Source organism: Phyllobates terribilis, unplaced genomic scaffold (assembly GCF_046119375.1).
Source record: "Phyllobates terribilis strain yellow unplaced genomic scaffold, ASM4611937v1 Scaffold_1__5_contigs__length_1240528914, whole genome shotgun sequence".
NCBI classification, from domain to species: Eukaryota; Metazoa; Chordata; class Amphibia; order Anura; family Dendrobatidae; genus Phyllobates; species Phyllobates terribilis.
Window position 1 is genome coordinate 855,709,590 of NW_027362761.1, and position 26,295 is coordinate 855,735,884.

The 26,295-nt window shown below is 43.6% G+C and overlaps 1 protein-coding gene across 2 annotated transcripts in view; it reads left to right on the forward strand.

Annotated features, from left to right (window-relative positions):
* Positions 1-26,295, forward strand: part of LOC141153639 (venom factor-like) — a 302,324-nt gene that overhangs the window by 68,676 nt on the left and 207,353 nt on the right. For both annotated transcript variants that reach the window (XM_073638632.1, XM_073638641.1), the window contains exons 7-9: positions 2,513-2,600; positions 2,706-2,805; positions 11,293-11,410. In XM_073638632.1, the coding sequence (XP_073494733.1) occupies positions 2,513-2,600; positions 2,706-2,805; positions 11,293-11,410 (306 nt within the window). The remainder of the gene's footprint in view (positions 1-2,512; positions 2,601-2,705; positions 2,806-11,292; positions 11,411-26,295) is intronic.

Below are 26,295 nucleotides of genomic sequence, written 5' to 3' on the forward strand. Positions count from 1 at the left end.
CCTACCTCATCCTGTCATCAGATTACATAGCAAAAATCTGCTGAAAGATTCCCTTTAATAAAGTGTTAGGAGACCTCCTACTGTTACACATATTTTTTCTGGGCATTTAGAAGCTTTGCAGTATTGAGATCAGCACTTAATTTATTACCACAAATAAAAAAATGTAGGAAAATTTAGAAAAGTGCGTGTCATGCTAGGTATGGGAAGGATGCAGCATACGACGAGGGGAAAAGGGGGGAAAGCCCGACAACTAGAGAAAGGGGGAGTGGGAACCCCTAGGTAGATCTTACAACACCCTGGCTCCCCTATCGTCCCTAAATAGGTTCCTCACCTATCGCCAAGCAGGATACGTAATCCCTGACTGACTCTAGAGCTAGGTCCTAGGTAGGGAGGGGAAGGGGTCAGCACTAGTCAGCCCCACTGCAACTTAAGAAAGAAAAAGGTAAACCGACAAGGGGATACACTTAGCATTGAGAAGACACCAGAGTGATCACGACAACGATCACAAGGGAACTCGAAGAAGAAACTAGCCAACTGCTAGAACTCCAGGCCTGAACAGAGGAAAATACTTCTATCACCAGCGATTCTCTGGAGAGACTGGGTGTTGTTTAAAGGTCCAGCAAGGGTGTGTTAATTAACAGCTTAAATTGGAGCTCACCGCTGGGTCCTAGAGAGGGAAGGATGGTGAAAGGATCAAAAAGGTGACTGCAAGGCCAAGCGCAACGACCTTTTACAGCCAGATCCAGAATGACTGTCTGTCACACCCAACAGACCCGTGACAGTGCGTGCATTTGAATTTTAAAAGATCCGCTCAACTCTAGTTACTAATACTGCACATAGCATTGCTGTCACACATAATTTAATTTTCATGCATGCATAGGTTACTTCTGGAGTTTTGAGTTGCTAAGTACATCCTTGAGTCACTCCTGTACATGTAAGTTACTAAAGTGGTAGGTAGTAAAGAAGTATCACAGTTTACATATATATATTAAAAGGTGTTCTTACGATCATTATTGAACAGCACATTTCACTTACTTTCTTCCTTCTTCCTGTTTGACAGAGGTGGTGTGCTTTAGGCTATGTGCCCACGATGCAGAAATGCTCCGGATTTTTTCCTGAGCGTTTCTGCATCTCCCTGGCAGAAAAAACGCATGCGGATTGTACATGCGGATTGTACATGCGGATTGTACATGCGTTTTTCCTGCCAGGGACAAGCGGATGTGAAGTGTTCTTCACATGCATTTCTGCATGTGGGTTGACAAGCGCTTTCCAAGCGATTTTAGCATCACTTGGAAAGTGCTTGACAACTTGGTCACACTATATAAATCCATGCAAACGTCATGGATTTATGTAGTGTGACCGAAAGAATGGTAAAAAATAAAAAAATAAATATATACTTACCTTCTGATGGCCCCCGGAGTCTTTATTCGATCCGTCCTGGCTTGCCGGCAGCTTGAGGTAGACTAAAGGACCTGCCGTCACATGACTAAATGATGTCAGCGCAGGTCCTTCAGTCCACCGCGATCTGCCGGCAAGCGAAGACAAGCACACCGGGGGCTGTCAGAAGGTAAGTATAATATTTATTTTTTATTTTATTCTTTTTTTTACAGGTTCTATGGTACTCCTCTCCTCCAGACCTGGGTACCATTCGCACATTGAAACGCTTGGATTCCGCATCTGCAGATGCAGTGATGCGTAATCCATGCGTTCCAATGCAAGTCAATGGCGGCAAAAACGCAGCGCTTACGCAAAATAATTGGTAATGCTGCGGATTTTTCCGCAATGATAATCCGCAGCGGAAATTTCCGCAGCATGTGCACAGCACATGCGGATTATCATTGGGGAACATGGCAGACCTTCTACCAAGCGTTTTTTAAGCGTTTCTGCAGCGGAATTGCCGCTGCGCAAACGCTTAAAAAACGCATCGTGAGCACACAGCCTTAGAATGATTAAATGTTTGCACTGGCGACATGGTTGAGTCGCTGGTCTGGAATGCGCATTCTCTTATGCCGCAAACAGAGGTCCTTTACTATTAGGGCATCAAAAGGTTGAGGGGCACTGAATCTTGTTGGATCCGGGCACATTCAGACCATAACTTGCAAATGCTGCGCTTCATGTCTAGGAGACAGGCCACCTCTAATAAACAGCAGAGTTGGCCGGTAACCTATGCAATCAGCAATAAACTATAGACTTAAAAATCCCTCTAATCTTCAGAACAAAGGGGATTTTTAATAACATGTAAATTCCAAAATTGATTGTTTTTACAAGCACTTTGTAATTTTAACTATGTAGTAAATGTCAGAGGATCATGTTGATTTTAGCAAACAATATTGTATGTATAGACGTAGTTTCAATATGTCTGATACTTTGTTTCTGTTGGAGATCTGTGAGCACCTTATTCCTCTCTTCGTATGGAAATAAGAAGACACACTAAGCCATTAAAAGAAACATTTATTTATTTTTGTTTTGCTATTTCTTTTTATTACCAAATTGTTTTTTGATTTTGTTACAGTGCTTCCAACTTTCAATGTTGAGCTGGAAACAAAAAAGAAGTTTTTTTATTATAAGGATGAAGAACTAGTTGTAAATATTAAGGCCACGTAAGAACATGTCAATTATCAGTATTACATCTAATACTTAGTTATTTAGAATTAAAAATTATGTATTGGACATTATGCTAATATTTTCTTATTATATTAATTTAGGTACCTATTTGGTGAGAATGTAAATGGTTACGCTGTTGCCATATTTGTTTTGTACAAAGATACTTTGAAGACCATACATGGATCTGTGCAAAGAGTGGAGGTATAAAATGTTATTCATTGAAAAAAAGCCACAAAGAATAAAACCATACGTAGTACTAAGATTAAGTGTGGGAGAAAGCAGCAGCAACATTCAAATTGCTGATTTTGCTTCAGACGAACCACCGTTGGGCTATAGAATACAATGACACAAACGGAGTCCAAATACAGTGTGAGAAACGCGTTGTGAACAAGGCCTTAGTTTACATGTGTAAGTTCTTTTGTGTGTCACTTCTGTTTCATGAGACAGTTTACAATTATGTATCAATATTCCTACTATTTTGATGCTGTAGGGTCTGTGCATCTTCTGTACACAGGTGGCTGTCTTGCTGCTTCTGACATAGATCTGACAGTATACTGCTCCTGGCTTTGACTTATCTCTGTTCCTCCTCGCTCTTCTCTTACTGTTAGATAACAGTTTATAAAAAAAGAGGTTGTAGAAGGATCACAGTCATATAGTCTTAGGGCAGTGATGGGGTAGGAGATGGGTCATGCATCAAACAGCACAATCCATTCCCTACACGCTGCAAAACAATTGCTGCAATTATATCCCTGTCAAAATGTACTGCAAATAATTAATCCTTATTGTAGTATTAGTTACATGATTGGAATCAATTAAAATATGGAAAATCATCAGGTTAGCAAAGGTCTAAGGGGGTAAACATAATTATTGTTCATACATGGTAATAAAGCTTATATATCAAGGACTACACTGGTAATAGATATGCTGGAGATATTAGTATAGTTAAGAGCTTCCTCTAAGATAAATAAGTTATTTAAATAAAGTATAGATGCATACAAGCAAATTGTTAAAAAATAATAATAATAATTTTTATTTCTATAGCGCCAACATATTCCGCAGCACTTTACAATTTTAGACGGGACTTAAAAAGACAGTAAACACATTACAGAGTAACACATAACTCAGATACCAAAAGGAGTGAGGGTCCTGCTCGCAAGCTTATAATCTATGAGGAAATAGGGGAGACCCAAACAGTAAGGGTATGTGCACACGATGCAGAAATGAAGCAGAAAATTTCTGCATCATTTCTGCATCTCCCTGGCAGAAAAAACGCATGCAGATTGTGCATGCGTTTTTCCTGCAGAATACATGCGGATTCACATGCGTTTCCGCATGCAGATTGACAAGCGCTTTCCAGGCGATTTTAGCATCACCTGGAAAGTGCTTGACAACTAGGTCACACTATATAAATATACTAAATATATGACCCGAGAGAGTGTATATACTTACCTCCGATGGCCCGCGCTGTCCTGCTTTACACTCCGTTCTCCCGGCTGCCGGCAACTTTGAATTGAAAGACCTGCCGACGTCAGCGTTACGTGACCCGTCACATGACTCTGACGTCAGCGCAGGTCCTTCAACTCACTAACAAGTGCCGGGAACCAAGCAGGAGCGCTGCGCGGGCCGACAGATGGTAAGTATATATATATTTTTTATTTTATTCTTGTTTTACAGCTTTTTTAATGGTACCTGGGTGTGGAGGAGACTCTCCTCTTCTCCACACTCGGGTACCATCCGCACATTAGAACGCGCCAATAACGCAAGTACAGATGCAGTCTTGCGGAATTGGCGCGTTCTAATGCAAGTAAATGGCGGCGAAAACATGCTGCGGATTTTTGAGCGCAGCGTTTACGCTGCGGAAAAATCCGCATCATGGGCACAGCACATGCGGATTTCAATTGGGGAACATTGCTGCCCTTCTACCATGCGTTTTTCATGCGTTTCCGCGGCATTTATGCAACTGCAAAAACGCCGCGGAAAAGCATTAAATACGCATCGTGTGAACTCAGCCTTAATGGTAAAAAGAGCTTGTATTGTACGATCTAGCCATAATATACTAAATAGGGTATTCACACAATGCTGCATGAACCGGTCACCAGCCAGTATGTGTACAGTACAGACACTGAGGGCTATTAAGTGCATGGAGGGTGTGTGAACAGATGCTACGAGGGTCATGATTTTAAAGAAACATTTATATCGGCAAAAACGGGAACAGTTAGATCACTGAGGTGAGGCGACAGGCCAGTCTAAAGAAGTGCGTTTTTGGGCCACGCTTAAAACTGTGGGTATTTGGAATTAATTGAATTGTCCTGGGTAGTGCATTCCAAAGATTGGCACAGCACACGAGAAGCCTTGGAGACGAGAATGGGAGGTGTGGATTATTGAGGATTTTAGTTTTAAGTCATTAGCAGAATGGACGGCACAAGTAGAGTGGTGGACTAATATATACTATAAGTAAACATACAGAGAACTATAGGTGCTAAGTGCTTACATTTATAGAGCCCCATAGAAAAGATTCCAGGAGTACAAGGATATATGTAGCTTAGTAATAAATCACTATATATGGATCATGTTTGACATCAAACTAGGCTCAGAAGACTCACAGACAAGGTAGATAGACTATATAATATTTACGGTATATGGGTGCATACGTGAGGGAGTACGATCCATTTGTAGCTCATATAATTATTATACACTCTATCTACCTTGCCTGAGATTCTTCTGTGCCTTGTTTGATGTCACACATGATCCATAAATAGTGATTTATTACTAAGCTACCATTGTGGCACATTTCTCCTTGTATCTTTTGTATGGAGAAGTTTGCATTTAAACACTTCGCACCTATAGTTCTCGGTATGTTTCTCATGGACTATATTATTTTTAATTATTTGTATTTACTGTATACATCTATACTTTAGATAAATAACTTGTATATCTGTAGCATGCTACAGGGCGGTAGCTGTGGGCGAGGCACTCATCTCCATTTATGCCCTGGCGCGCTACATTAAAGTGTGGGTCCTGGCTGGGTGTGTGGGCCCGTGCTGTGAGAGACTTATGCACATGCAGGCTGCGGAGAGCCGATGGTGTGGGCTGGCCAGGACCATAGTTTCCACAGTTCAATAAAAGAGACAGTCGTCCAAAAATAAAGTCTTTAATGAACGATTATTTGGCAAAGGTTATATACAAGGGATGATAGCAGGCACAAAGTCTTATGGTCGATTTGTCTACGGCATAAAGCATTTTCTCTCACACAGTATCCTTCTTCTGTAGTTCTACAGTACTACAGGGCTTTGGAGATACACTGTTTCGTAATATGTCGCCACAGTCCTGATCAGCGTGTCTCTCTACTCGCTCAGTGGTTCCGCGTCCTATTTCTATCACTACTGGCGCCCTGGATCTACTATTCGGGACCCCCACTAGTCTCTCAAACTCAGTCCTGTTTAGGCCAGCTACCTTCAGCGTTGTAAGCTCCTGGGATCGTGACTTGGCGTTGGCGTCCTCTACACGGACCCTTCTCTGGCAGTCCACTATGACTAATCAGTCACTTTTCTTCAGGATCTCGCTATCCCCGGCCTTAAAGGGGTATTCCCATCTCCAAGATCCTATCCCAATATGTAGGAGGTGTAGTAATAATAATAATAATAATAATAATAATAATATTAGCAATTATCTCCAATTAGAAATGTAGTATAGTTTTTTTGATTTCTCATATGCTGGAACTGCAGGACCTTAGGTATCCATGGTTACAACCACTAGCAACTAGCTAACTAACTGTCACTTTATCAGTGGACGTAACCATAGATACCTAAGGTTCTGCAATGCCTGCACATGAGGAAAGAGACATAGCAAGTCAAAAAAACTATACTACACTTCTAATTATAGGTATTTGCTAATATTATTACACCTACTACATATTGGGGTAGGATCTTGGAGACGGAAATAACCCTTTAAGTCTCCTCTTCCTATGGATCATTCCTTTGGCAGCACTACTCACTTAGCACTCCAAACTTGAATTCCCTAATTACAGGAAGCAGTCCCTTGCCCTAACATTAATACCCTTCCACTATGGGCTAGTCCCAAACATTTACTCTTACACTAATGTTGCTACCTAAACTACAGTTAACTATCTATCTCTATACTACCAATCTTATACACTATTCCTTACACTGTACATTGCTAACATTACCTAGAACACACTATACTATGCTTATGCAATTTCACAAAGGATGAAAGTTGGCACTCTCTGTCCCATAAAAAACTTTATTCAAACAACATAAAACATGGATGCAGGAGGGTGCGGGCTACATGAAGGACAACGGCCGAATCGTGTTGACTAACGCTTCAACGGGAGCAGTATACTATACTTATCACAATATATACAAAGATGCAAGACATTATTCACATTACATAATGCACAGTCCACCACCCTTACATATCACAGAGGAAGCTCTTAGCTATACGAATATCTCCAGGATATCTATTACCAGTGGAGCCCTTGATATATGAGCTTTATTACCATGTATGAACAATAATTATGTATACTCCCCCTTTGATTTCTATTAACACGATGAGTCTGAGTATTTTCAATTGATTTTAATCATGCAACTAATACTACAATAAACATTAATTATTTGTATGATGTTTTGTTTGAGGTATTCATTTCTATAGGTTTATATATTCAGTTTTTTTGACTATGCTAACATTACATAGAATCATAGAATGTTAGAGTTGGAAGGGACCTCCAGGGTCATCATGTTCAATGCAGGATTCACTAAATCATCTCAGACAGATGTCTGTCCAGCCTCTGTTTGAAGACTTAGATTGAAGGGGAACTCACCACCTCTCGTGGAAGCCCATTCCACTCGTTGAGCACCCTCGCTTTTTTCTAATATCTAATCTGTATCTTCTCCCTACATGTGACATAGTTTGTCTACATGTGACATAGTTCACATGTAGTTCAGTGGCCATTTTATGTAAGTAGTTAATTATACCACTGACAAAAGAGGGCCCCTGTACAAGATCAATATATGGGCCCTTTGTAGTCCAATAGCTCATCATTGTGCACAATTCCTTGTGCTCTGGGAGTGGAAGTGGGTCCTGGCAGCTCTCAAGCCCCTGTGATGTCTGCTCTTGCCACTGTGCTATTCCATACAGAGACACAAAGTCAATCATGCATGTTTTTTAACCTCTTACCACTATCCGCTGTATATGTATGGCGCAAGCCGGTAGCAGCTATATGGAGCAGGCTCCCTGACCACTACCCAGCAGATAATGACTGTGTTACAGCTAGGAGCTCCACCCACAACTGTTAACCTATTAAATGCCGTTTTCAAACTCTGACAGCAGCATTAACAGCGTGCTGGCATGGGGGCATGTCATTCTGTGCGACCATTGTCGTTCCATTCACTCGATCACAGGGTGTTGATAGATTGCTATGACAAACTGAGTTCCTTTGAAATCCTGTGGCTGGGCTTCAAAGGATACCATGATTCTAAGTATATTCAGCAATACTGTGTTATTGCTGTATATAGTACAAGTGATCAGATGACTGCAGGTTCAAGTTCCCTAAGGGGATGAATAAATATAGTAAGAAAAAGACGTTTTCAAAAATCATAAAAAAATTAAACAAACACAGAAGTTCAAATCACCACCCCTTTTCGCCCATTAAAAATAATGAAAATAAAATTAGAAAAAAAAAATACACATATGTCCAAGCTATCAAAATAATAATTAATAATTAACCCAATCGGTTAACTCCATAAACAGTAAAAATGTCAAATTGCCAGAATTGTAGGTGGAGGTTTTGTGGCTGCAACAGTTTCTGCAAGAAATGAATGGTACCATTAAAAATCTTGTCTCACCCCACAAAAAAATAAGCCCTCAGATACCTTTATTGACCGAAAAATGGCGACACAATCAAAAATTATTATTTATTTATTTATTTTTTACAAATTTCAGATTTTTTTTGCACCACATCGTACTGATGAGACTCATATAGCCAGGTCATTTTTACCACAAAATGTCTGCCATAAAAGCAATTCACAAAAACAAAGCTTTTTTTTCACAATTTCAACGCACTTGGATTTTTTTCCCCATTTTCCAGTTTAGTATGTAGTAAAATGAATGGTGTCACTCAAAAGTACAAATTGTCGAACAAAAAACAGTCCTCATATGGCTATGTGGACACAAAAATAAAAAAGTTATGGCTCTTGGAAGAAGGAAAGGAAAAAAACAAAAATGCAAAAACGGGAATTGGCCATGTTGGGAAGGGATTAACCAATGAATGATGGATTCCTCTGTATGCCATGATGGATTATTTTTGCACATGAGAGTGGCTAATCTTCATCAGTTATATATGTGGATGCCGGACCATAGTGTAATTATGTACACGTACAGTACAGACCAAAAGTTTGGACACACCTTCTCATTTAAAGATTTTTCTGTATTTTCATGACTATGAAAATTGTACATTCACACTGAAGGCATCAAAACTATGAATTAACACATGTGGAATTATATACTTAACAAAAAAGTGTGAAACAACTGAAAATATGTCTTATATTCTAGGTTCTTCAAAGTAGCCACCTTTTGCTTTGATGACGACTGCTTTGCACACTCTTGGCATTCTCTTGATGAGCTTCAAGAGGTAGTCACTGGAAATGGTTTTCACTTCACAGGTGTGCCCTGTCAGGTTTAATAAGTGGGATTTCTTGCCTTATAAATGGGGTTGGGACCATCAGTTGTGTTGTGCAGAAGTCTGGTGGATACACTGCTGATAGTCCTATTGAATAGACTGTTAGAATTTGTATTATGGCAAGAAAAAAGCAGCTAAGTAAAGAAAAACGAGTGGCCATCATTACTTTAAGAAATGAAGGTCAGTCAGTGTGAAAAATTGGGCAAACTTTGAAAGTGTCCCCAAGTGCAGTTGCAAAAACCATCAAGCGCTACAAAGAAACTGGCTCACATAAGGACCGCCCCAGGAAAGGAAGACCAAGAGTCACCTCTGCTTCTGAGGATAAGTTTATCCGAGTCACCAGGCTCAGAAATCGCTGGTTAACAGCAGCTCAGATTAGAGACCAGGTCAATGCCACACAGAGTTCTAGCAGAAGACACATCTCTTCAACAACTGTTAAGAGGAGACTTTGTGCAGCAGGCCTTCAAGGTAAAATAGCTGCTAGGAAACCACTGCTAAGGACAGGCAACAAGCAGAAGAGACTTGTTTGGGCTAAAGAACTCAAGGAATGGACATTAGGCCAGTGGAAATCTGTGCTTTGGTCTGATGAGTCCAAATTTGAGAACTTTGGTTCCAACCACCGTGTCTTTGTGCGACGCAGAAAAGGTGAACGGATGGACTCTACAAGCCTGGTTCCCACCGTGAAGTATGGAGGAGGAGGTGTGATGGTGTGGGGGTGCTTTGCTGGTGACACTGTTGGGGATTTATTCAAAATTGAAGGCATACTGAACCAGCATGGCTACCACAGCATCTTGCAGCGGCATGCTATTCCATCCGGTTTGTGTTTAGTTGGACCTTCATTTATTTTTCAACAGAACAATGACCCCAAACACACCTCCAGGCTGTGTAAGGACTATTTGACCAAGAAGGAGAGTGATGGGGTGCTACGCCAGATGACCTGGCCTCCACAGTCACCAGATCTGAACCCAATTGAGATGGTTTGGGGTTAGCTGGACCGCAGAGTGAAGGCAAAAGGGCCAACAAGTGCTAAGCATCTCTGGGAACTCCTTCAAGATTGTTGGAAGACCATTTCCTGTGGCTACCTCTTGAAGCTCATCAAGAGAATGCCAAGAGTGTGCAAAGCAGTCATCAAAGCAAAAGGTGGCTACTTTGAAGAACCTAGAATATAAGACATATTTTCAGTTGTTTCACACTTTTTTGTTAAGTATATAATTCCACATGTGTTAATTCATAGTTTTGATGCCTTCAGTGTGAATGTAAAATTTTCATAGTCATGAAAATACAGAAAAATCTTTAAATGAGAAGGTGTGTCCAAACTTTTGGTCTGTACTGTATGTGTTATGATACTGGCGTAGAACTGCTTGAAACCAGTGGCCGAAGTAGCATGAGCAGGAACAGCAAGCGGTTGTAGGAGTTAGCAAAAGGAGTTGTAGGAAACAATTCATAGATAGGTGAGAACAGTCTGGGTAAGAATGTTCAGGAGCTGGAGACTGGAACTAGGCTAACAGCTAGACACAATACTCAAGCAATGAGTGAGAGATCCATGCGGCTTTAAGTAAGCCCAAACAGGAAACTAGATGGATCCCATAGGTTGAGAATCTGCCATCTTAGTAAAGGGCAATTGCAGAACACAACAGCAGCCTCCGGTGGTATGGAGTGGGATTGCAGCACAATTATTAAGATGAACAATAGCAGCCACTAGTGGTCCAACTGTAGAAGGACAACAGGAATTCTGACAATATGGTGATTAGTGTGGCACGTAACGTGTAGTGTGCATACCTTTGTGCACATGTATGTGCAGACTGTGTTTATGTTGCCAGTGTATGTATGCCTATATGATGTGTATGTGCGGGTCTTCGTAGGATATGAGCGCACAATGATGATCTTAAGGAAAGGCCAGCAAAATAAAATTAAGGAAAGTCCCTTTAATGTTTTTTTTTTCAGTGAATCCACAGAAATATTTATTACAATGTTATTCCTTGTTCTATTTGCAGATAAATAACGGAGAAGGTAGTGTAGAACTTAAAAAGTCGCAACTCTTGGAAGCTGTCAGTAATGAAGATGAGCTACTTGGACATTACATTTATGCAAATGTAACAGTCTTTTCAACAGGTACAGATTTTTGAACACTCATTTTGCTTTATTGTAAAAATATTCTGTTGATATTATTTTAATTAATTGCAATTAAGAATTTAATTGCCATGCCCAATGCAATCACCACAAGAGCTTTACTTAGCTTCTCCTGCAGCAACAGCCAGAGCTGACGCCAGTAGTGTACCTGGCTTTTTAACCCTCTAGATACCATGGTCAATAGTGATTGTGCCATCTACAAGGTTTTGAAAGGGCGGGAGCTCACAATGAACCCCCCCCCACCTCGGTGTGGCTTGATAGGCTTTGCTATAAGCAGCGTCTCAGAGGGTTCCTGAATTGCAGTGTATTCCACCCAGCAATTAGACAAGTGAAGGTTGAAGTACCATAGTGGGAATAAGTAAAACAGTAAATGAAAGGTTAAAAAAATTGTAAAAATTAAAAAAAAACACAAAATAAAGTACAAATAATAACAGAAAAGTGTTTTCCAATTAAAAACACATTTTTAATATAAAACCAGAAATAAACAAAAAAAAGTACACAGATTTGGTACCACCAATATAAATGATCACATACCATATTTTGCGTATTTTTGCGGGTGCAAAATAGGAAAAATGTTTTTCTAAATAAAATGGCGCGCCTTATAATCCATTTTACCTGAGTGGGGTAGCGGTGGTGGAGCAGGGGTCACAGGAGCCAGGGTCACAGATACAGGGGGTTGGCGGCTGGGGCAGGAGTCGGGCGATGCTGCGGACCCCGTCCACTCAGCAAGATGACTTAGGCAGTGGTGGCGGCGGGAGTGGAGTGATTCTGTGGGCCCCGTCCTCAGAAGACGTCGGCGGTGAGTGTAGGTTCCCTCTCCTGTATATAACACTGCAGTGGGCTTAGGGAAAATGGCCACCGGAGCATGCGCAGATCGAGATCTCAAGAGACGAGATCTCGTCTCTCAAGATCTGAATCTGCATATGCTCCAGTGGCCATTTTCCTGAAGCCCACCGCAGGGTTAAGTACTGGAGAGGGAACCTCCGCTCACCGCCAAATTCTTTTGAGAGGATGGGGCCTGCAGCATCGCCCCACTCCTGCCGCAGCCCCCACCAATTTCCTGTATCTGTGACCCTGCTCCACCGACGCCGCCCCCGAGGTAAAATATTGTACCTTCGCATTTTAAGACGCACCCCCTTTTCCTTTTAAATTTGGGGGGAAAAAGTGTGTCTTATAATCCGAAAAATACAGTACTTTAACCCATTAGATGAACACGATAAAAAATAAGTAAAAAAACGCAAAAATACAGTTTTTTTCATCAAACCACTTCACAAAAGTTCACTATAATGAGGCAAATGGAGTCACTTTAGAGTCCGTATGGCCTCTGTTGACATAGTTCTCCTTTTGTTTTGGAGCTGTCCATATTTGTAGGCATGTACCAAAGCCCAGACTACTGTGCTTAAGTGCACATCTAAAAAAGACAGGCACCACCAGAACAGAGATCAGAGTATCTTTGCCAGCCTCATGACCGTGTACGGCCAACCCGAGTTCCATAGTTCCATAAGCCCCCTCCCCATCTTACCGACCTCACGTACCTTAACAAATAAAAACACTGCACCTGTAATTTCTTTGGATAAATTTGGCCACAGCAGCCACTTTATTAACAAACAACATTAACATATAAACATTATTATTCAAATAAATAAGAAGGGAGGGTTCTTGGAGTTAAAAATTAGATCTGGCATAACTAAACCGAAATCGAACCACCGTGTTACCCTCAGCCGTCCATCACCAGCTCAAGGGCACCAAAAGCTCCCAGGGTAAAACCCCGTCCAGAGCCCCAAAAACCAAATGCCAGATCACCCCGCTTAATCAAGCCACTGCCTGTAAATTTCCAATAACTTTCCCACCGACACTACTGTGCCAACTCCAAGAACCCCACCCCCCGCCAGGCCACTGCCACAAACCTTCTTACACAACTTTACATAACACTTTTAATATAACCCAGTATAATGCACAACATCAAATACCCCTTTAATTCTTTCACGATAAACAACCACCCTTTTACCATTAATCACGAAATATACCAATGGAAAAAAGAGGGTGGGTGGGTGGGAACTTCTCTCAATGACTTCTTCTCTGGACTGCCCGTTTTCCCGCACTTTTCCCTATTATACCTCTCTCCCCCTTTACCCCACCCCCATCCAAATGCCAGCCCCTCCAAGCCTATACCCAATCCCGACCATTGGGATTTAAAAATTGCACCCTCCTGGCCAATCCCGGTCATGTGGGACTTCCTTCTAGGTTCCCATGCCTCCAGCCCCCTTCTTGACCGTGTACGGCCAACCCGGGTTCCATAGTTCCATAAGCCCCCTCCCCATCTTACCGACCTCACGTACCTTAACAAATAAAAACACTGCACCTGTAATTTCTTTGGATAAATTTGGCCACAGCGGCCACTTTATTGACAAACAACATTAACATATAAACATTATTATTCAAATAAATAAGAAGGGAGGGTTCTTGGAGTTAAAAATTAGATCTGGCATAACTAAACCGAAATCGAACCACCGTGTTACCCTCAGCCGTCCATCACCAGCTCAAGGGCACCAAAAGCTCCCAGGGTAAAACCCCGTCCAGAGCCCCAAAAACCAAATGCCAGATCACCCCGCTTAATCAAGCCACTGCCTGTAAATTTCCAATAACTTTCCCACCGACACTTCTGTGCCAACTCCAAGAACCCCACCCCCCTGCCACAGACGAACAGCCCTGACCACCTCAGGCTCGTGAGCGCCCCAACACTGCCAAAGCCCTCTCAATCCCCTCCTGTATAGATAATGCCCATAAATCAATCCCAATATCGTTCAGGTGCACACCATCCTTTGCCCAAAAATCACCAACCCCTGCCTCAAGATCAAGATGCCGAACACTTACACCCCCGTTTCTACCAACAAAAGCTGCTATGGCTCTATTCAACTTCACTGATCTGGCCTCCCTCCAATTTTTTCTCGGCACAATGTCAGACCAAACCGTCAACACCCCAGGAAAAGATGTCCATAACCTTAAAAAATCAATTCGAATATCCCTCATCAATTCCCTAACCGGCCGAGCCCCCAAATCATTCCCCCCATATGCACCAACAAAATGTCCGGCGCCCGGTCCAAACGAGCCGCCTTATGGAATTCAGGAAGCACCCTTCTCCATACCATCCCTCGAAAACCCAGCCACCGGACCACCACTTGCTCTCTGCTAAAACCCAATTGCCTACCGTTTGGCCTCACATCCGCCCGCAGCGCCCCCCAATGAACGAAAGAGTGTCCAAGAATCCAGACTAATAACGGGACGTCACCTGCAACAAGACAACCAAAAAGGTATTCACTTCTGGACAAAATAAAACCATAATTCCGCATACCTAATGCCGCACATAGGACAGATAATGATCAGAACTCCACCTCCCGATGCGTTTAATCACATCCTTTCCTAAACCCAAACTGTCCGCTTCTGACGCCGCACCGATTCTGAAAGAATGCGACCTGTACACCCCAGGACTAAGGCCCAACTCCCGGATCCCTTTTTTAAATACTGCAATAAATTGAAAACATGACAAAAACTCTCAGTTTTTATGACACAATAATGGGCCCTTACGTCCCGACCATTAAACATCTCCTAGGACAAATAAAAGATCCATTAACCTACCCCAATACCACTCGCTTGCCTCTGCCCAATTGATCCGTCTTCCCCCTCCTAATCCAAAATTCGATGCCCCCTTTCCGACCGCTCACATCCTCAGCAAACAAACCCCCAACCTTATTTCTACTTGGTGCCACCAACTCACCTAATTTTAGTGCGCCAAAGAACGCCAATGAAAAAGCCAATCTAAACAGTGTGGCTTCAAAAACTGAACAACAAATCTTATCCAACACAAAACCCAACCACTCTAAAATACTAAAAGTCACTGGTCTTCGTTTATCCAACACCTTACCGCCTCTCCTAAAGCCCCTAAGTGCTTGCTTCACTAAAAAGGACTTTGTAACATCTTTTATCCCCTGCAATTTAAAAGCGAATGCCAATCCTGCTACAAATTTACTAACTTTTGACACAGACCATCCAATATCTGCTGCCCTTCCCACAAGAAACAACAGTGCCATCTCTCTATCTCCTTCACTTTCCACCACACCCCACTCCAGAATCCAACTTTGCCATACTCGCCACGATGCCTCGTATGATGCCCAGGTCTGCCTCGTAATGGACTCCCTTATTAACCGTCCGGCTCCTCCATAACCAGTTGCCACAAATGCGAAGGGCATTCTTGACCCACGTCCTCTGCCTCTGGTGCTAGCGCCCGAAAACGGTCCCACTGAAAACGAGACAAGGCATCTGCTATGGAATTTTGTACGCCTGGAACATGGACTGCTGTAATCCAAGCGTTCAAATTGAGACAACAAAGAACTAGTTCCCTGAGCAGCCTAATCACCGGCGGGGACGAAGCCGACAAGCTGTTGATGACAGACACCACTCCCATGTTATCGCAATGAAACCGAATTCTCCTGTTGGCAAAACACTCAACCCAAATAGTAACCGCGACAACAATAGGGAACAATTCCAAAAACGCCAGGTTCCTCGTAAGACCCCTCTCCGTCCAACCAATCGGCCATGCCCCAACACTCCACTGCCCTTTCCAGTAGGCCCCATAACCAGCACTTCCTGCAGCATCTGTAAATATCTCACAATCAAAACTGCTTACAAACTCCTGCTGGATTAACGACCTGCCGTTATAGCTTTCCAAAAACAACTTCCAAACCTTCAGGTCCTCCTTGTGTTCCTTATTTAGGCGGATAAAATGATGGGGCGCACGCACTCCTGCTGTCGCGCCTGACAACCTGCGACAAAAAATTCTGCCCATTGGCATAATCCTGCATGCAAACTTTAAGCGCCACAGCAGCGATTGTAGCTCCCTCAGGGTCACCTTGCGCAACCTCCCGACTCTATCGACCTCCTGCTTGAGCAAACACAATTTATCTTCAGGTAATCGACACTCCATCCTTTCCGTATCAATTACAATGCCCAAGAAGCTTAGGGTTGTGCAAGGGCCTTCTGTCTTTTCTTTTGCCAATGGTACGCCAAAATGCTCCGCTACCCACACCATAGTACCTAATAAATTCCTACACAACAACGATTGCGGAGGGCCTATAAACAAAAAATCATCCAAATAATGAATGACTGAATTAACTGATGCCAGGTCCTTCACCACCCATTCCAAAAAGTTACTAAACGTTTCAAATAAAGAACACGAAATTGCACAACCCATTGGCAAACACCTATCCATGTAATATACCCCATTCCAAAAACAACCTAACAACGGGATGCTATCCGGGTGAACTGGCAGCAACCGAAAAGCCGACTCGATATCCGTCTTGGCTAGCAACGATCCTGACCCATATCGCTGTACCCATCGCACCGCCGCATCAAATGATGTATATTCAACTGAACATAATTCCTGTGCAATGCCATCATTCACCGAGAGCCCCTTCGGGTACGACAAATGCTGAATCAAACGAAACTTATTCAGCTCTTTCTTGGGCACAACCCCCAACGGCGAAATAACCACCCTGCTGCTAGGTAATACCCGAAACGGTCCAGCCATCCTGCCCAATTCCACCTCCTTAGCCAACTTCACGCTAACCACATCCGGATGAAGGGAAGCCGACGTCAAATTTTTTACTGAAAAGGGGACCTCGTGCTCAGGAGGAGGGATTCTGAAACCTACCAAAAACCTATCCGAAATGACCTTAGCCTTCAACTGATCCGGATACCTACTTAGAAAGGGGGCCATCGCGTGCACCATTACCGGAGTCACCCCCTTGACCGGTACCCAATGTCTGCTTTCCCTTACCCTTCTAAAAGCATTTTGATGCTCCGTGTGAGCTTCCATTACAATGGGAGCACACGTGTTTGAATTTACAGGAGCTCCCGTACTTGCATTGGCCAACGTTAAATTGCCAGCAAGTTCCCACTTCCTTCTTAGTGCTTTGCGCGCCCTGGCTACTTCCCCCGTGTCCTGCTGATTGGTTACCACTACTGCTGCTCCCGTGAAAGGACTGCCCATACCTCACTGGGGCCATAACCTTGAGCCACAAACCAATGTCCTTTTGATCCCATCTGATCTCAGGGCGGACTGCTTTCCTCTGCCGAAATTGCTCGTCATATCGTAACCACTCCTGACCCCCGTAAGTCCTATGAGCCTCCCCAATAGCATCAAGGTAGCAAAACAAACCCGAACAATTATCAGGAGCTTTTTCTCCAATAACGCTAGCCATTATTGCAAAAGCTTGTAACCAACTGACAAACGTCTGTGGAATCAACCTTCACCTACGCTTCTCTTCCTCCTCTTTTTTACTGTCGTCCTTTTTTCCCTTATCAAGGTTAAACTTTTCCAACGGAAGAAGGGAAAAAATTTCGACATACTCGTCCCGCCAAATCTTTTCTTTAACCTCTTTTTTTAAATGCGCCCCCAACGGCCCCTCAAAGCACACGTATACCTCCCCTTTCGCCCTATCATCCAGTTTTACAGTATCCGCATTTTCCTTTTCTGTCTGCACACAAACCGATACCCCAGAAGGTGTCCCAGCTGCATACCCCGTCGACCTGGCCGACTCGCTCCCCACCTGCAACAACGCCGGTTGACTAGGTAGCCAAGCCCCCGCCGGTGACAACCCCCCTTGAATGGCTCCCCCCCGTCTATTCTCGCCAAAATGCGCGACATGTTAACCAACAAATCCCTAAACCCGCTTACATCTGACCCACTACCTCCCCTAACATTTTCCCTGCTGGGCCCAGGCACCTGCCTATCCCCTACCCCATCCGTTAAAGACCCCGCGGGCGACAAACCATACATAGATTCATACTCATGAAGCTGCGCAGGTGCTGTGTCCCCGCCAGCCGTACTCCCCGAGTCCTGATGAGTCCTTGATTCGTCTTGTTCTTCTCCATAATCCAGTACTACCGACCCCTGTCGCTCAAGGCCCGCGCCCCTGGCCTCCTCGTCACCAGGGGGGACCCGAGCCTGTGCCGACATCCCCGTCGTTCGTCCTCCGCTCGTCCCTGCTCCGGTCCTCCCCGCCAACCGTGCACCTCCGCGATTTTCAGACCCGGACTCACCAGCCTGATCCGTGTTGATCCGCGGATAACTGCCAGGCAACTCCGTACTGCTGCCCGCCGCTCCATCCCTCTGCCTGGAGTGACTTGGGCCAGGCAGCAGGTCCTGGAATTGCTGCCTGCCCGTGTAGCTCCGCTGCTGTCTGCCCCCTCTGGTCTGTCTGGCAGGCACCCTGACAGGAATGTCGCCAGGTGTGCCTGCCGCGCTGTTGGTCCCTCCGTTCCCCGCTGCAGGATTGCCGCCCTTTTTTCTTTTGAATAACCGGCGTCTTGAATTGCCGCTGGATCTAGGAGCGGGGGGCGTGTACCTGCGCACGCCGCTCATTGTCTGTGCGTCCCATCCATCTGTATCCGGGGCCGGAGACGTAGGCCCCATTTCTGGTGAGGCCCCGCCCCCGGATGACGCGTCTGCGGCCCGGGCCTTGCTTCCGGCGCGGCCTGAGATCTAGTACTGCGGCGCGCCGAAGGGGCAGGCCGCACCACGACGGAGCGGGGAACTTCAGTCGCGGACCGTGACCCGATGCAGGGGGAGCCCACAGACCGGCTGGGCGGATTCCTGCCGCGGTGGGCACGCCGGCAGGGGATTCCACCGGCATGCTCACCGGACGCAGGGCCCCCTGAGGGGCTCCACAGCCTGCGCCTGCTGCCCGTACCGACCATCTCCGAGGAAAGCCTCTCGGGGGGCCGCGTCCTCCTGGCAATTCTTCCCAATCCCGACGGGGATTCTTCCTCTCCGGCATTCCCCAGCAGCTCGGCCAGCTGGGACTCAAGCCACCCTCCTCGCCTGGATCTGGCAGTCTCCCTCAGCCTGGCGATAAGGGACTCCACGGACTCCATAATAGCCAAAAGAGTGTCCCAGCAAATTGGTAAAAGGTAAAATTATTATATATATATATATATATATATATTTTTTTTTTGGGATTAGTGCTCCAGAACTTCTCTCAATGACTTCTTCTCTGGACTCCCCGTTTTCCCGCACTTTTCCCTATTATACCTCTCCCCCCCTTTACCCCACCCCCATCCAAATGTCAGCCCCTCAAAGCCTATACCCAATTCGGACCATTGGGATTTAAAAATTGCACCCTCCTGGCCAATCCCGGTCATGTGGGGCTTCCTTCTAGGTTCCCATGCCTCCAGCCCCCTTCTTTATAGTGAAAGGATCTGTCAGGGGTCCTGTCTAAATCCTGTTTTTCACATATTTAGAAGGAAAACTGACATAAGTGCTCTGCTTAGATGATTGGATAGATTGTGCACCTTGTCTTAACCCCCTTACTGACATATGATGTATTAGAGGCATATACAGGATATAAAAGAGTTTACACACCCCTGTTAAGATTCCAGGTTTCTGTCATGTAAAATAGAATACCAAGAAGAATAATTTCAGAATTTCTTCCACCTTTAATGTCACCCATAATCTATATAAATCCATTAATACAAACTGAAATAATTTTGAGGGGAGGAAAAATAACAGCAACAAAAGTAAAATAATGTGGTTGCATAAGTGTGAACACCCTCTTATAATTGGGGATGTGGTTTTGTTCAGAAATAGCCATTTCCATTTAAACTCATGTTAAATAGTAGTCAGTACATCGCTGCCATCATTGACAGTGATTCTGATTAATACCCCTTATAAAAAGTTAACCTGTTCTAGTAGAATTTTCTTGGATTTTCTTAGTTGTATTTCACAGCAAAACCATGGTCCATAAACAGCTTACAGCATAGCAAAGGGATCTCATTGCTGAAAGTTATCAGTCAGGAGACTGGTAAAAAAAAAAAAACTACCATGGAATATAATGAAGATGGTCATCAATAAGTGGATTAAATTTGGCATAACAGTGACATAGACCTGGTCAAAATGTATGAAAAACAAGATGAAAATTGGTCGGGATGACTGTCAAGAGGCCTACAGCAACATTAAAGAGTTGCAGGAATTTCTTGCAAGTATTGGTTGTGTACTGCATGTGACAACAATCTCATGTATTCAGCATACGTCGGGCCTGTGAAGTGGCAAGATGGAAGCCTTTTGTTACAAAGAAAACATCCAAGCTTGGCTATGTTTTGCCAAAATCTATATCAAAAGTCTGAAAACAGCATGTGGGAAATGTAATGGTCTGATGAGACCAAGGTTGAACATTTTGGTCATAATTTCAAAAGGTACAGTGGGGAAAATAAGTATTTGATACAATGCCATTTTTGCAAGTTTTCCCACCTACAAAGACTAGAGAAGTCTGTAATTTTTATCGTAGGTACACTTCAACTGTGAGAGACAGAATCTAAAAAGAAACTACAGAAAATCACATAGTATGATTTTTAAATAATTAAATTGCATTTTATTGCATGAAATAAGTATTTAATCACCTACCAATCAGCAAGAATTCTGGCTCTCACAGACCTGTTTGTTTTTCTTTAAGAAGCCTTCCTACTCTGCACACATTACCTTTAATATTTGCACCTGTTTGAACTTGTTACCTGTATAAAAGACTCCTATCCGCACACTCAATGAGCCACACTCCAACTTCTCCACCATGGCCAAGACCAAAAAGCTATCTAAGGACACCAGGGACACAATTGTAGACCTGCACAAGGCTGGGATGGGCTACAGGACAATAGGCAAGCAGCTTGGTGAGAAGTCAACAACTGTTGGCACAATTATTATAAAATGGAAGAAACACAAGATGACTGTCAATCTTCTTTGGTCTGGGGCTCCATGCACGATCTCTTGTGGGGTAAGAATGATTCTGAGAAAGGTCAGGAATCAGCCCAGAACTACATGGGAGGACCTGGTCAATGACCTGAAGAGAGTTGGGACCACAGTCTCAAATATTACCATTACTAACACACTACACCGTCATGGATTAAAATCCTGCAGGGCACGCCAGCACATGTCCAGGCCCGTTTTAAGTTCACCAATGACCATCTGGATGATCCAGAGGAGGCATGAGAGAAGATTATGTGGTTAGATGAGACCAAAATAGAACTTTTTGGTATCCACTTCACTCGCCGTGTTTGGAGGAAGAAAAAGGATGAGTACAACTCCGAGAACACCATCCCAACCATGAAGTATAGTGGGGTAAACATCATAATTTGGGGGTGCTTTTCTGCAAAGGGGACAGGATGAATGCACCATATTGAAGGGAGGATGGACGGGGTCATGTATCACGAGATTTTGGCCAACAACCTCCTTCCCTCAGTAAAAGCATAGAAGGTGGGTTGTGGCTGGGTCTTCCAGCATGACAATGACCCGAAACACACAGCCAGGGCAACTAAGGAGTGGCTCCGTAAGAAGCATTTCAAGGTCCTGGAGTGGCCTAGCCAGTCTCCAAACTTGAACCCAATAGAAAATCTTTTTAGGAAGCTGAAACCCAATGTTGTCCAGCAATAGCTTCGACACCTGAAAGATCTGGAGAAGATCTGTATGGAGGAGTGGGCCAAAATCCCTGCTAAAGTGTGTGCAAACTTTGTCAAGAACTACAGGACACATTTGACCTCTGTAATTGCAAACAAAGGTTTCTGTACCAAATATTAAGCTCTGTTTTTCTATTGTATCAAATACTTATTTCATGCAATAAAATGCAAATTCATTATGTAAAAATCATTAAATGTGATTTTCTGAATTTTTTTAGATTCTGTCACAGTTGAAGTGTACCTCGGATAAAAATTACAGACCTCTCCATTCTTTATTGGTGGGAAAACTTGCAAAATCGTCAGTGTATCAAATACTTATTTTCCCCACTGTATATTTAGCGCATAACCAAGACTTTGCATCACCAAAAGAGCACCAAAGTAGCATGGTGGAGACTGCATTACGCTTTTGGGCTTTTTTTTGCAGCTGGAACTGAGACCTTAGTAAAATGAAGGGAATTATGAATAGTTCAAAATATCAGTCAATTTTGTGTTAAACCCTTCACACCTCTGCTAAAAAGCTGAAGATCAAGAAAAATTAATTTCAGCACAACAATGACTCTAAACATACCTTCAAATCAACAAACTATGGCTTTGCAGAAGGAGATCAAAGTTTTGGTATGGCCCAGTCAGAGTATAGACCTACCTAAAAATCTGTGGTTTCTTTATTATTTTTTTACATGACAAAAACCTGACAATTAACAGGGGTGTGTAGACTTGTATTCATCGTATATCTGGTCAGCTCCTGAGTCTGCATCAGTTTTGTCATAGCTCTGTTTTCTGAAAGTGCAAATGCTCTGGAAAAGTGAGAATACCCCACTGTGAAGAATATTGTAGATATAATCCCATGTCAATCAGTGTATCCTGTTTGGCAGGGGATTATAATGGTCTACAGTGTACAGCTGTAACTGGACACTGCTTCAGCTAAGAAGGGAGGGGAAAGAAAGACAGTGAGTGACAAATGTCTCACAACAGCTCTCTGCCAAGGAGCTGCTACAGGAAGACCCCCTGTGGACCCAAGCCATGTGACATTCCCTTTGTGTCAGACAATTATGATTCAATACTGAGTTATGGAAATATGATACATCCCAGCAATACACCAAATAGATTTTTGGAATCACACGAACATGAGGAATGTCACCCTGGCTTCCAGCACAGTCTAGCTAGTAGGGATGGGGAGATACACAGTACAGCCTTTCGGAAACCCCTAGGGCTACTGTGTTTGGTCTCCATGCGTAGAAGGTCCCCGGCTGGATCCGATGACACCAGAACCGGCTCCCTAGGACTGTCCATTAAGGAATTATAGCCTATTTTAGTTTTTTGAGTTTGTTGCTTAGAGGGACCAGAGGTGGAGATTTAGGTCCAGCGCAGGGGGCAGAAGGGGGAGTGACCCTGAGAGGTTAAGAGCTCCTGCAGCTCTGGCCCATGGTCTTTTTTCTGGGAGGTCGCGATGATACATCGTGTGAGGGAAGGCACAGAAAAGAGGGGGGACCCACTAGCCTCCCATGTTGCAGTCCCTCCCCCGCAAGCCAGGACTTCCATCTGACTGGTAACTGACTCTTACTATCTGCTTATGTCTTTTGTACCACTACTATTGTGTTTGCATCCCGGACCATTATGTATATATAACCCTTAAGTATATAGTGTATTGTCTAGTGTGCCCTTAAGGCGATTAAATATATAATTTAACCTTGGGCTGCTCTTTTATCTCGATCCATGAATCCTCATGTCCGTTGTTCGGTCCAACAAACACGCTACCGGGCTGGTTTCTGGCCCTATATAATTCCCGTTATATCTAATAGAAACTGGTGGCAGCTCTACTAGGTCGCCAAGGTTCTGCTTCACTGGGGCTAGTGAAGGAGCCTCTAACCCTGTCAGGGGTGTGAGTGAGTGTGGTGCCACGTCAGTGACTGAGTGGCCACCTCTTCTCACTCCCGGTGCCTTCCTGTACCCGTATGGACAGGGGGTTTCTGTGTAGAACTGTACCAATCTGACCTTACGTGTCCCCGAGGGGGTGCGGAACATCAAATTGGTGCAAAGGGCAGATCCGTATCACTTGTTCCGTCTGACGTAACTGTGATGTCAGGCGGGTGGCGAGGTGTGGATCCCTCACATGTGGTGGCAGCGATGGGATTCTGCGGGATCTCTCTGATGCCATTCTTCACACCCACCTCAAAAAAATTCTGCAAAATCCCATTCCTCACCCTCACTTCTGTGCCCTGTAGTTGTGTCTAAATCACAGTTAGTGTCCACCTGTCCATTACTGTAGGGGGAAGGGCCCACTTAACAATTATATATCGGCTGCATGTTTCTTTCTGCTAAACACCTGCAGAGTCAAAATAGTCGCTGCAAACTATTGCAGCAAAATCTGCACTCGAAAAGTTGAATGGCACTCCTTCCTTTACAAGCCCCGCCATGAGCCCTAACAGAAGTTTCAGACCACACATAGAGAATTGCTGCATTCAAGAGAAATAGTGTAACAAATTGTAGGTCCATTTTCTCTTACTAACTCTAGTGAAAAATTAAAACTCTGAAGCTAAAACAATATTTTAGTAGAAAACACAAAGTTTTATCTATGGCCTGATGATACAAAATTATGTGAACCACATGTGGATATAAAAACTCACTACCACATTTTAAATTTATTGAGTTGTGTTGCCATTTTCCATAATATTTTCAATTTTTGGTTGATGGAGGAGTGTGAGAGTTTATTGTTTGTACCCTAAGCTGATGTTTTTATTGATACTATTTTGAGGTAGATGCTATGTTGTGATCACCACTTATTGTATTTTATTGCAGTGTTGCAATAGCTGAAAAGCTGTAATTCTGGGATTTTGATTTTTTTCTCATTACACCGTTTACCAATCGGGTTAATTTATTTTATATTTTGACAGATCGGACTTTTACAAATGTAGTGATACCAAATATCAGTATTTTTTTTTCGTAATTTTTAATGGGGGAAAAAGGAGGGTGATTTGAACTTTTTTTTAAATTTTTCATATTTTTTAAAACCTTTGTTTCACTTTCTATTGTATTTATTAGTCCCCTCAGGGAACTTGAATCTGCAATCATCTGATCGCTTGTAATATACGCAGTTATACTGTACTAGAGTACTGCTGTATATTACAAAAATAATGGTTTCCTGTGAACACTAGCTACCGGCTGGCTTTCACAGGAGTGTAAGGAAATAGAGGTGTTGCCCACACTCCCCCTTGACGATATGTGATGTGATACTGTGACGCGAGTCACTACAGAAATAACAGTCCCAGAAGAGGAGAGAAGAGACTAATATTACTGAAAGAAATATTACGTAAGTACTACTTACTGGATAAATAGAGGGAGGTCAAACGATCCAAAGTCAAGTCCAGGAAAATGGCACAGTACAACAAGGAGAAGTCAGAGGCGTAATCCACTACACAAGCTGGGATCAGGAAAGCCAGAAAGACAAGGAAGTACACATGGTGCAAACAAAAGAATAGTCAAATAACAGGCAAATGGTCAAAATCCAGGTAAGGAAAAATAGTCAGGCTGGGTCAGGCACAGAGCACAGAGAGATCAGTCCTACACAGGCAACAGCAAGTGTACAATTGGCACTGGGTGAAGGAGCTAGCATGCTTAAGAAGAAGACTAATCAAGGGAAGTGAACACAGATGATTGCAGATCCGACCCAGCAAAACCAAAACAGACTGACAACCTCCACACAATAGTAACATAGCAGACAAGGAAAGTGTGGAGACCTCGACAGATATATTATGATGTTAGTTATGTGATGAGGTTGTTTACTGCCCAACAGCAAGGAGTTAACAGGGAAATATAGAGTAGGGACTAGCCCAGAATGGGAAGGGATAATGTGAGCAGACTGTGGCGAGTTTCCTGTTAGAAAATCAGATAGGGACAAGCTTGCACCTCAGGTCTGGCTAGTTAGCAGAACTGCCTGCATAGAGTGGATGTTCCTGTGGCAAGACAAAGGATCCAGATAGTAAGACCCTATAGGGTAGCGACACCTGGAAGAAAAGTTAGTAGCAGTCTGCTGTCGGGAATGAAATAGTGAGAAAGTGAAAGAAGAAGTATTGGGGACTGGGGCAGGATGCCTAGTGGGAGATAGTACGGAGTTATCTGCCAGAAATGTAACAAAACAAAAAGGGAAAGTGAAGCGAGACAAAGAGAAAATGCCCCCTTTGGTAGTCCAGGGGCGTCAGTAGGAAAGGAAGCTGAGTAGCCGCCATATTGGCACAGAAATTCTCTTATGGAGAAAAGGACTCTGAACCCTGGGTTGGAGTATAGGACTCTTGCTTACTGGAGTGTAGTGACATTATTGAGAATGAGAGAAGATTCCAAAGTAGTGTGCTGGACTGTGAAAAGAGTAGAGA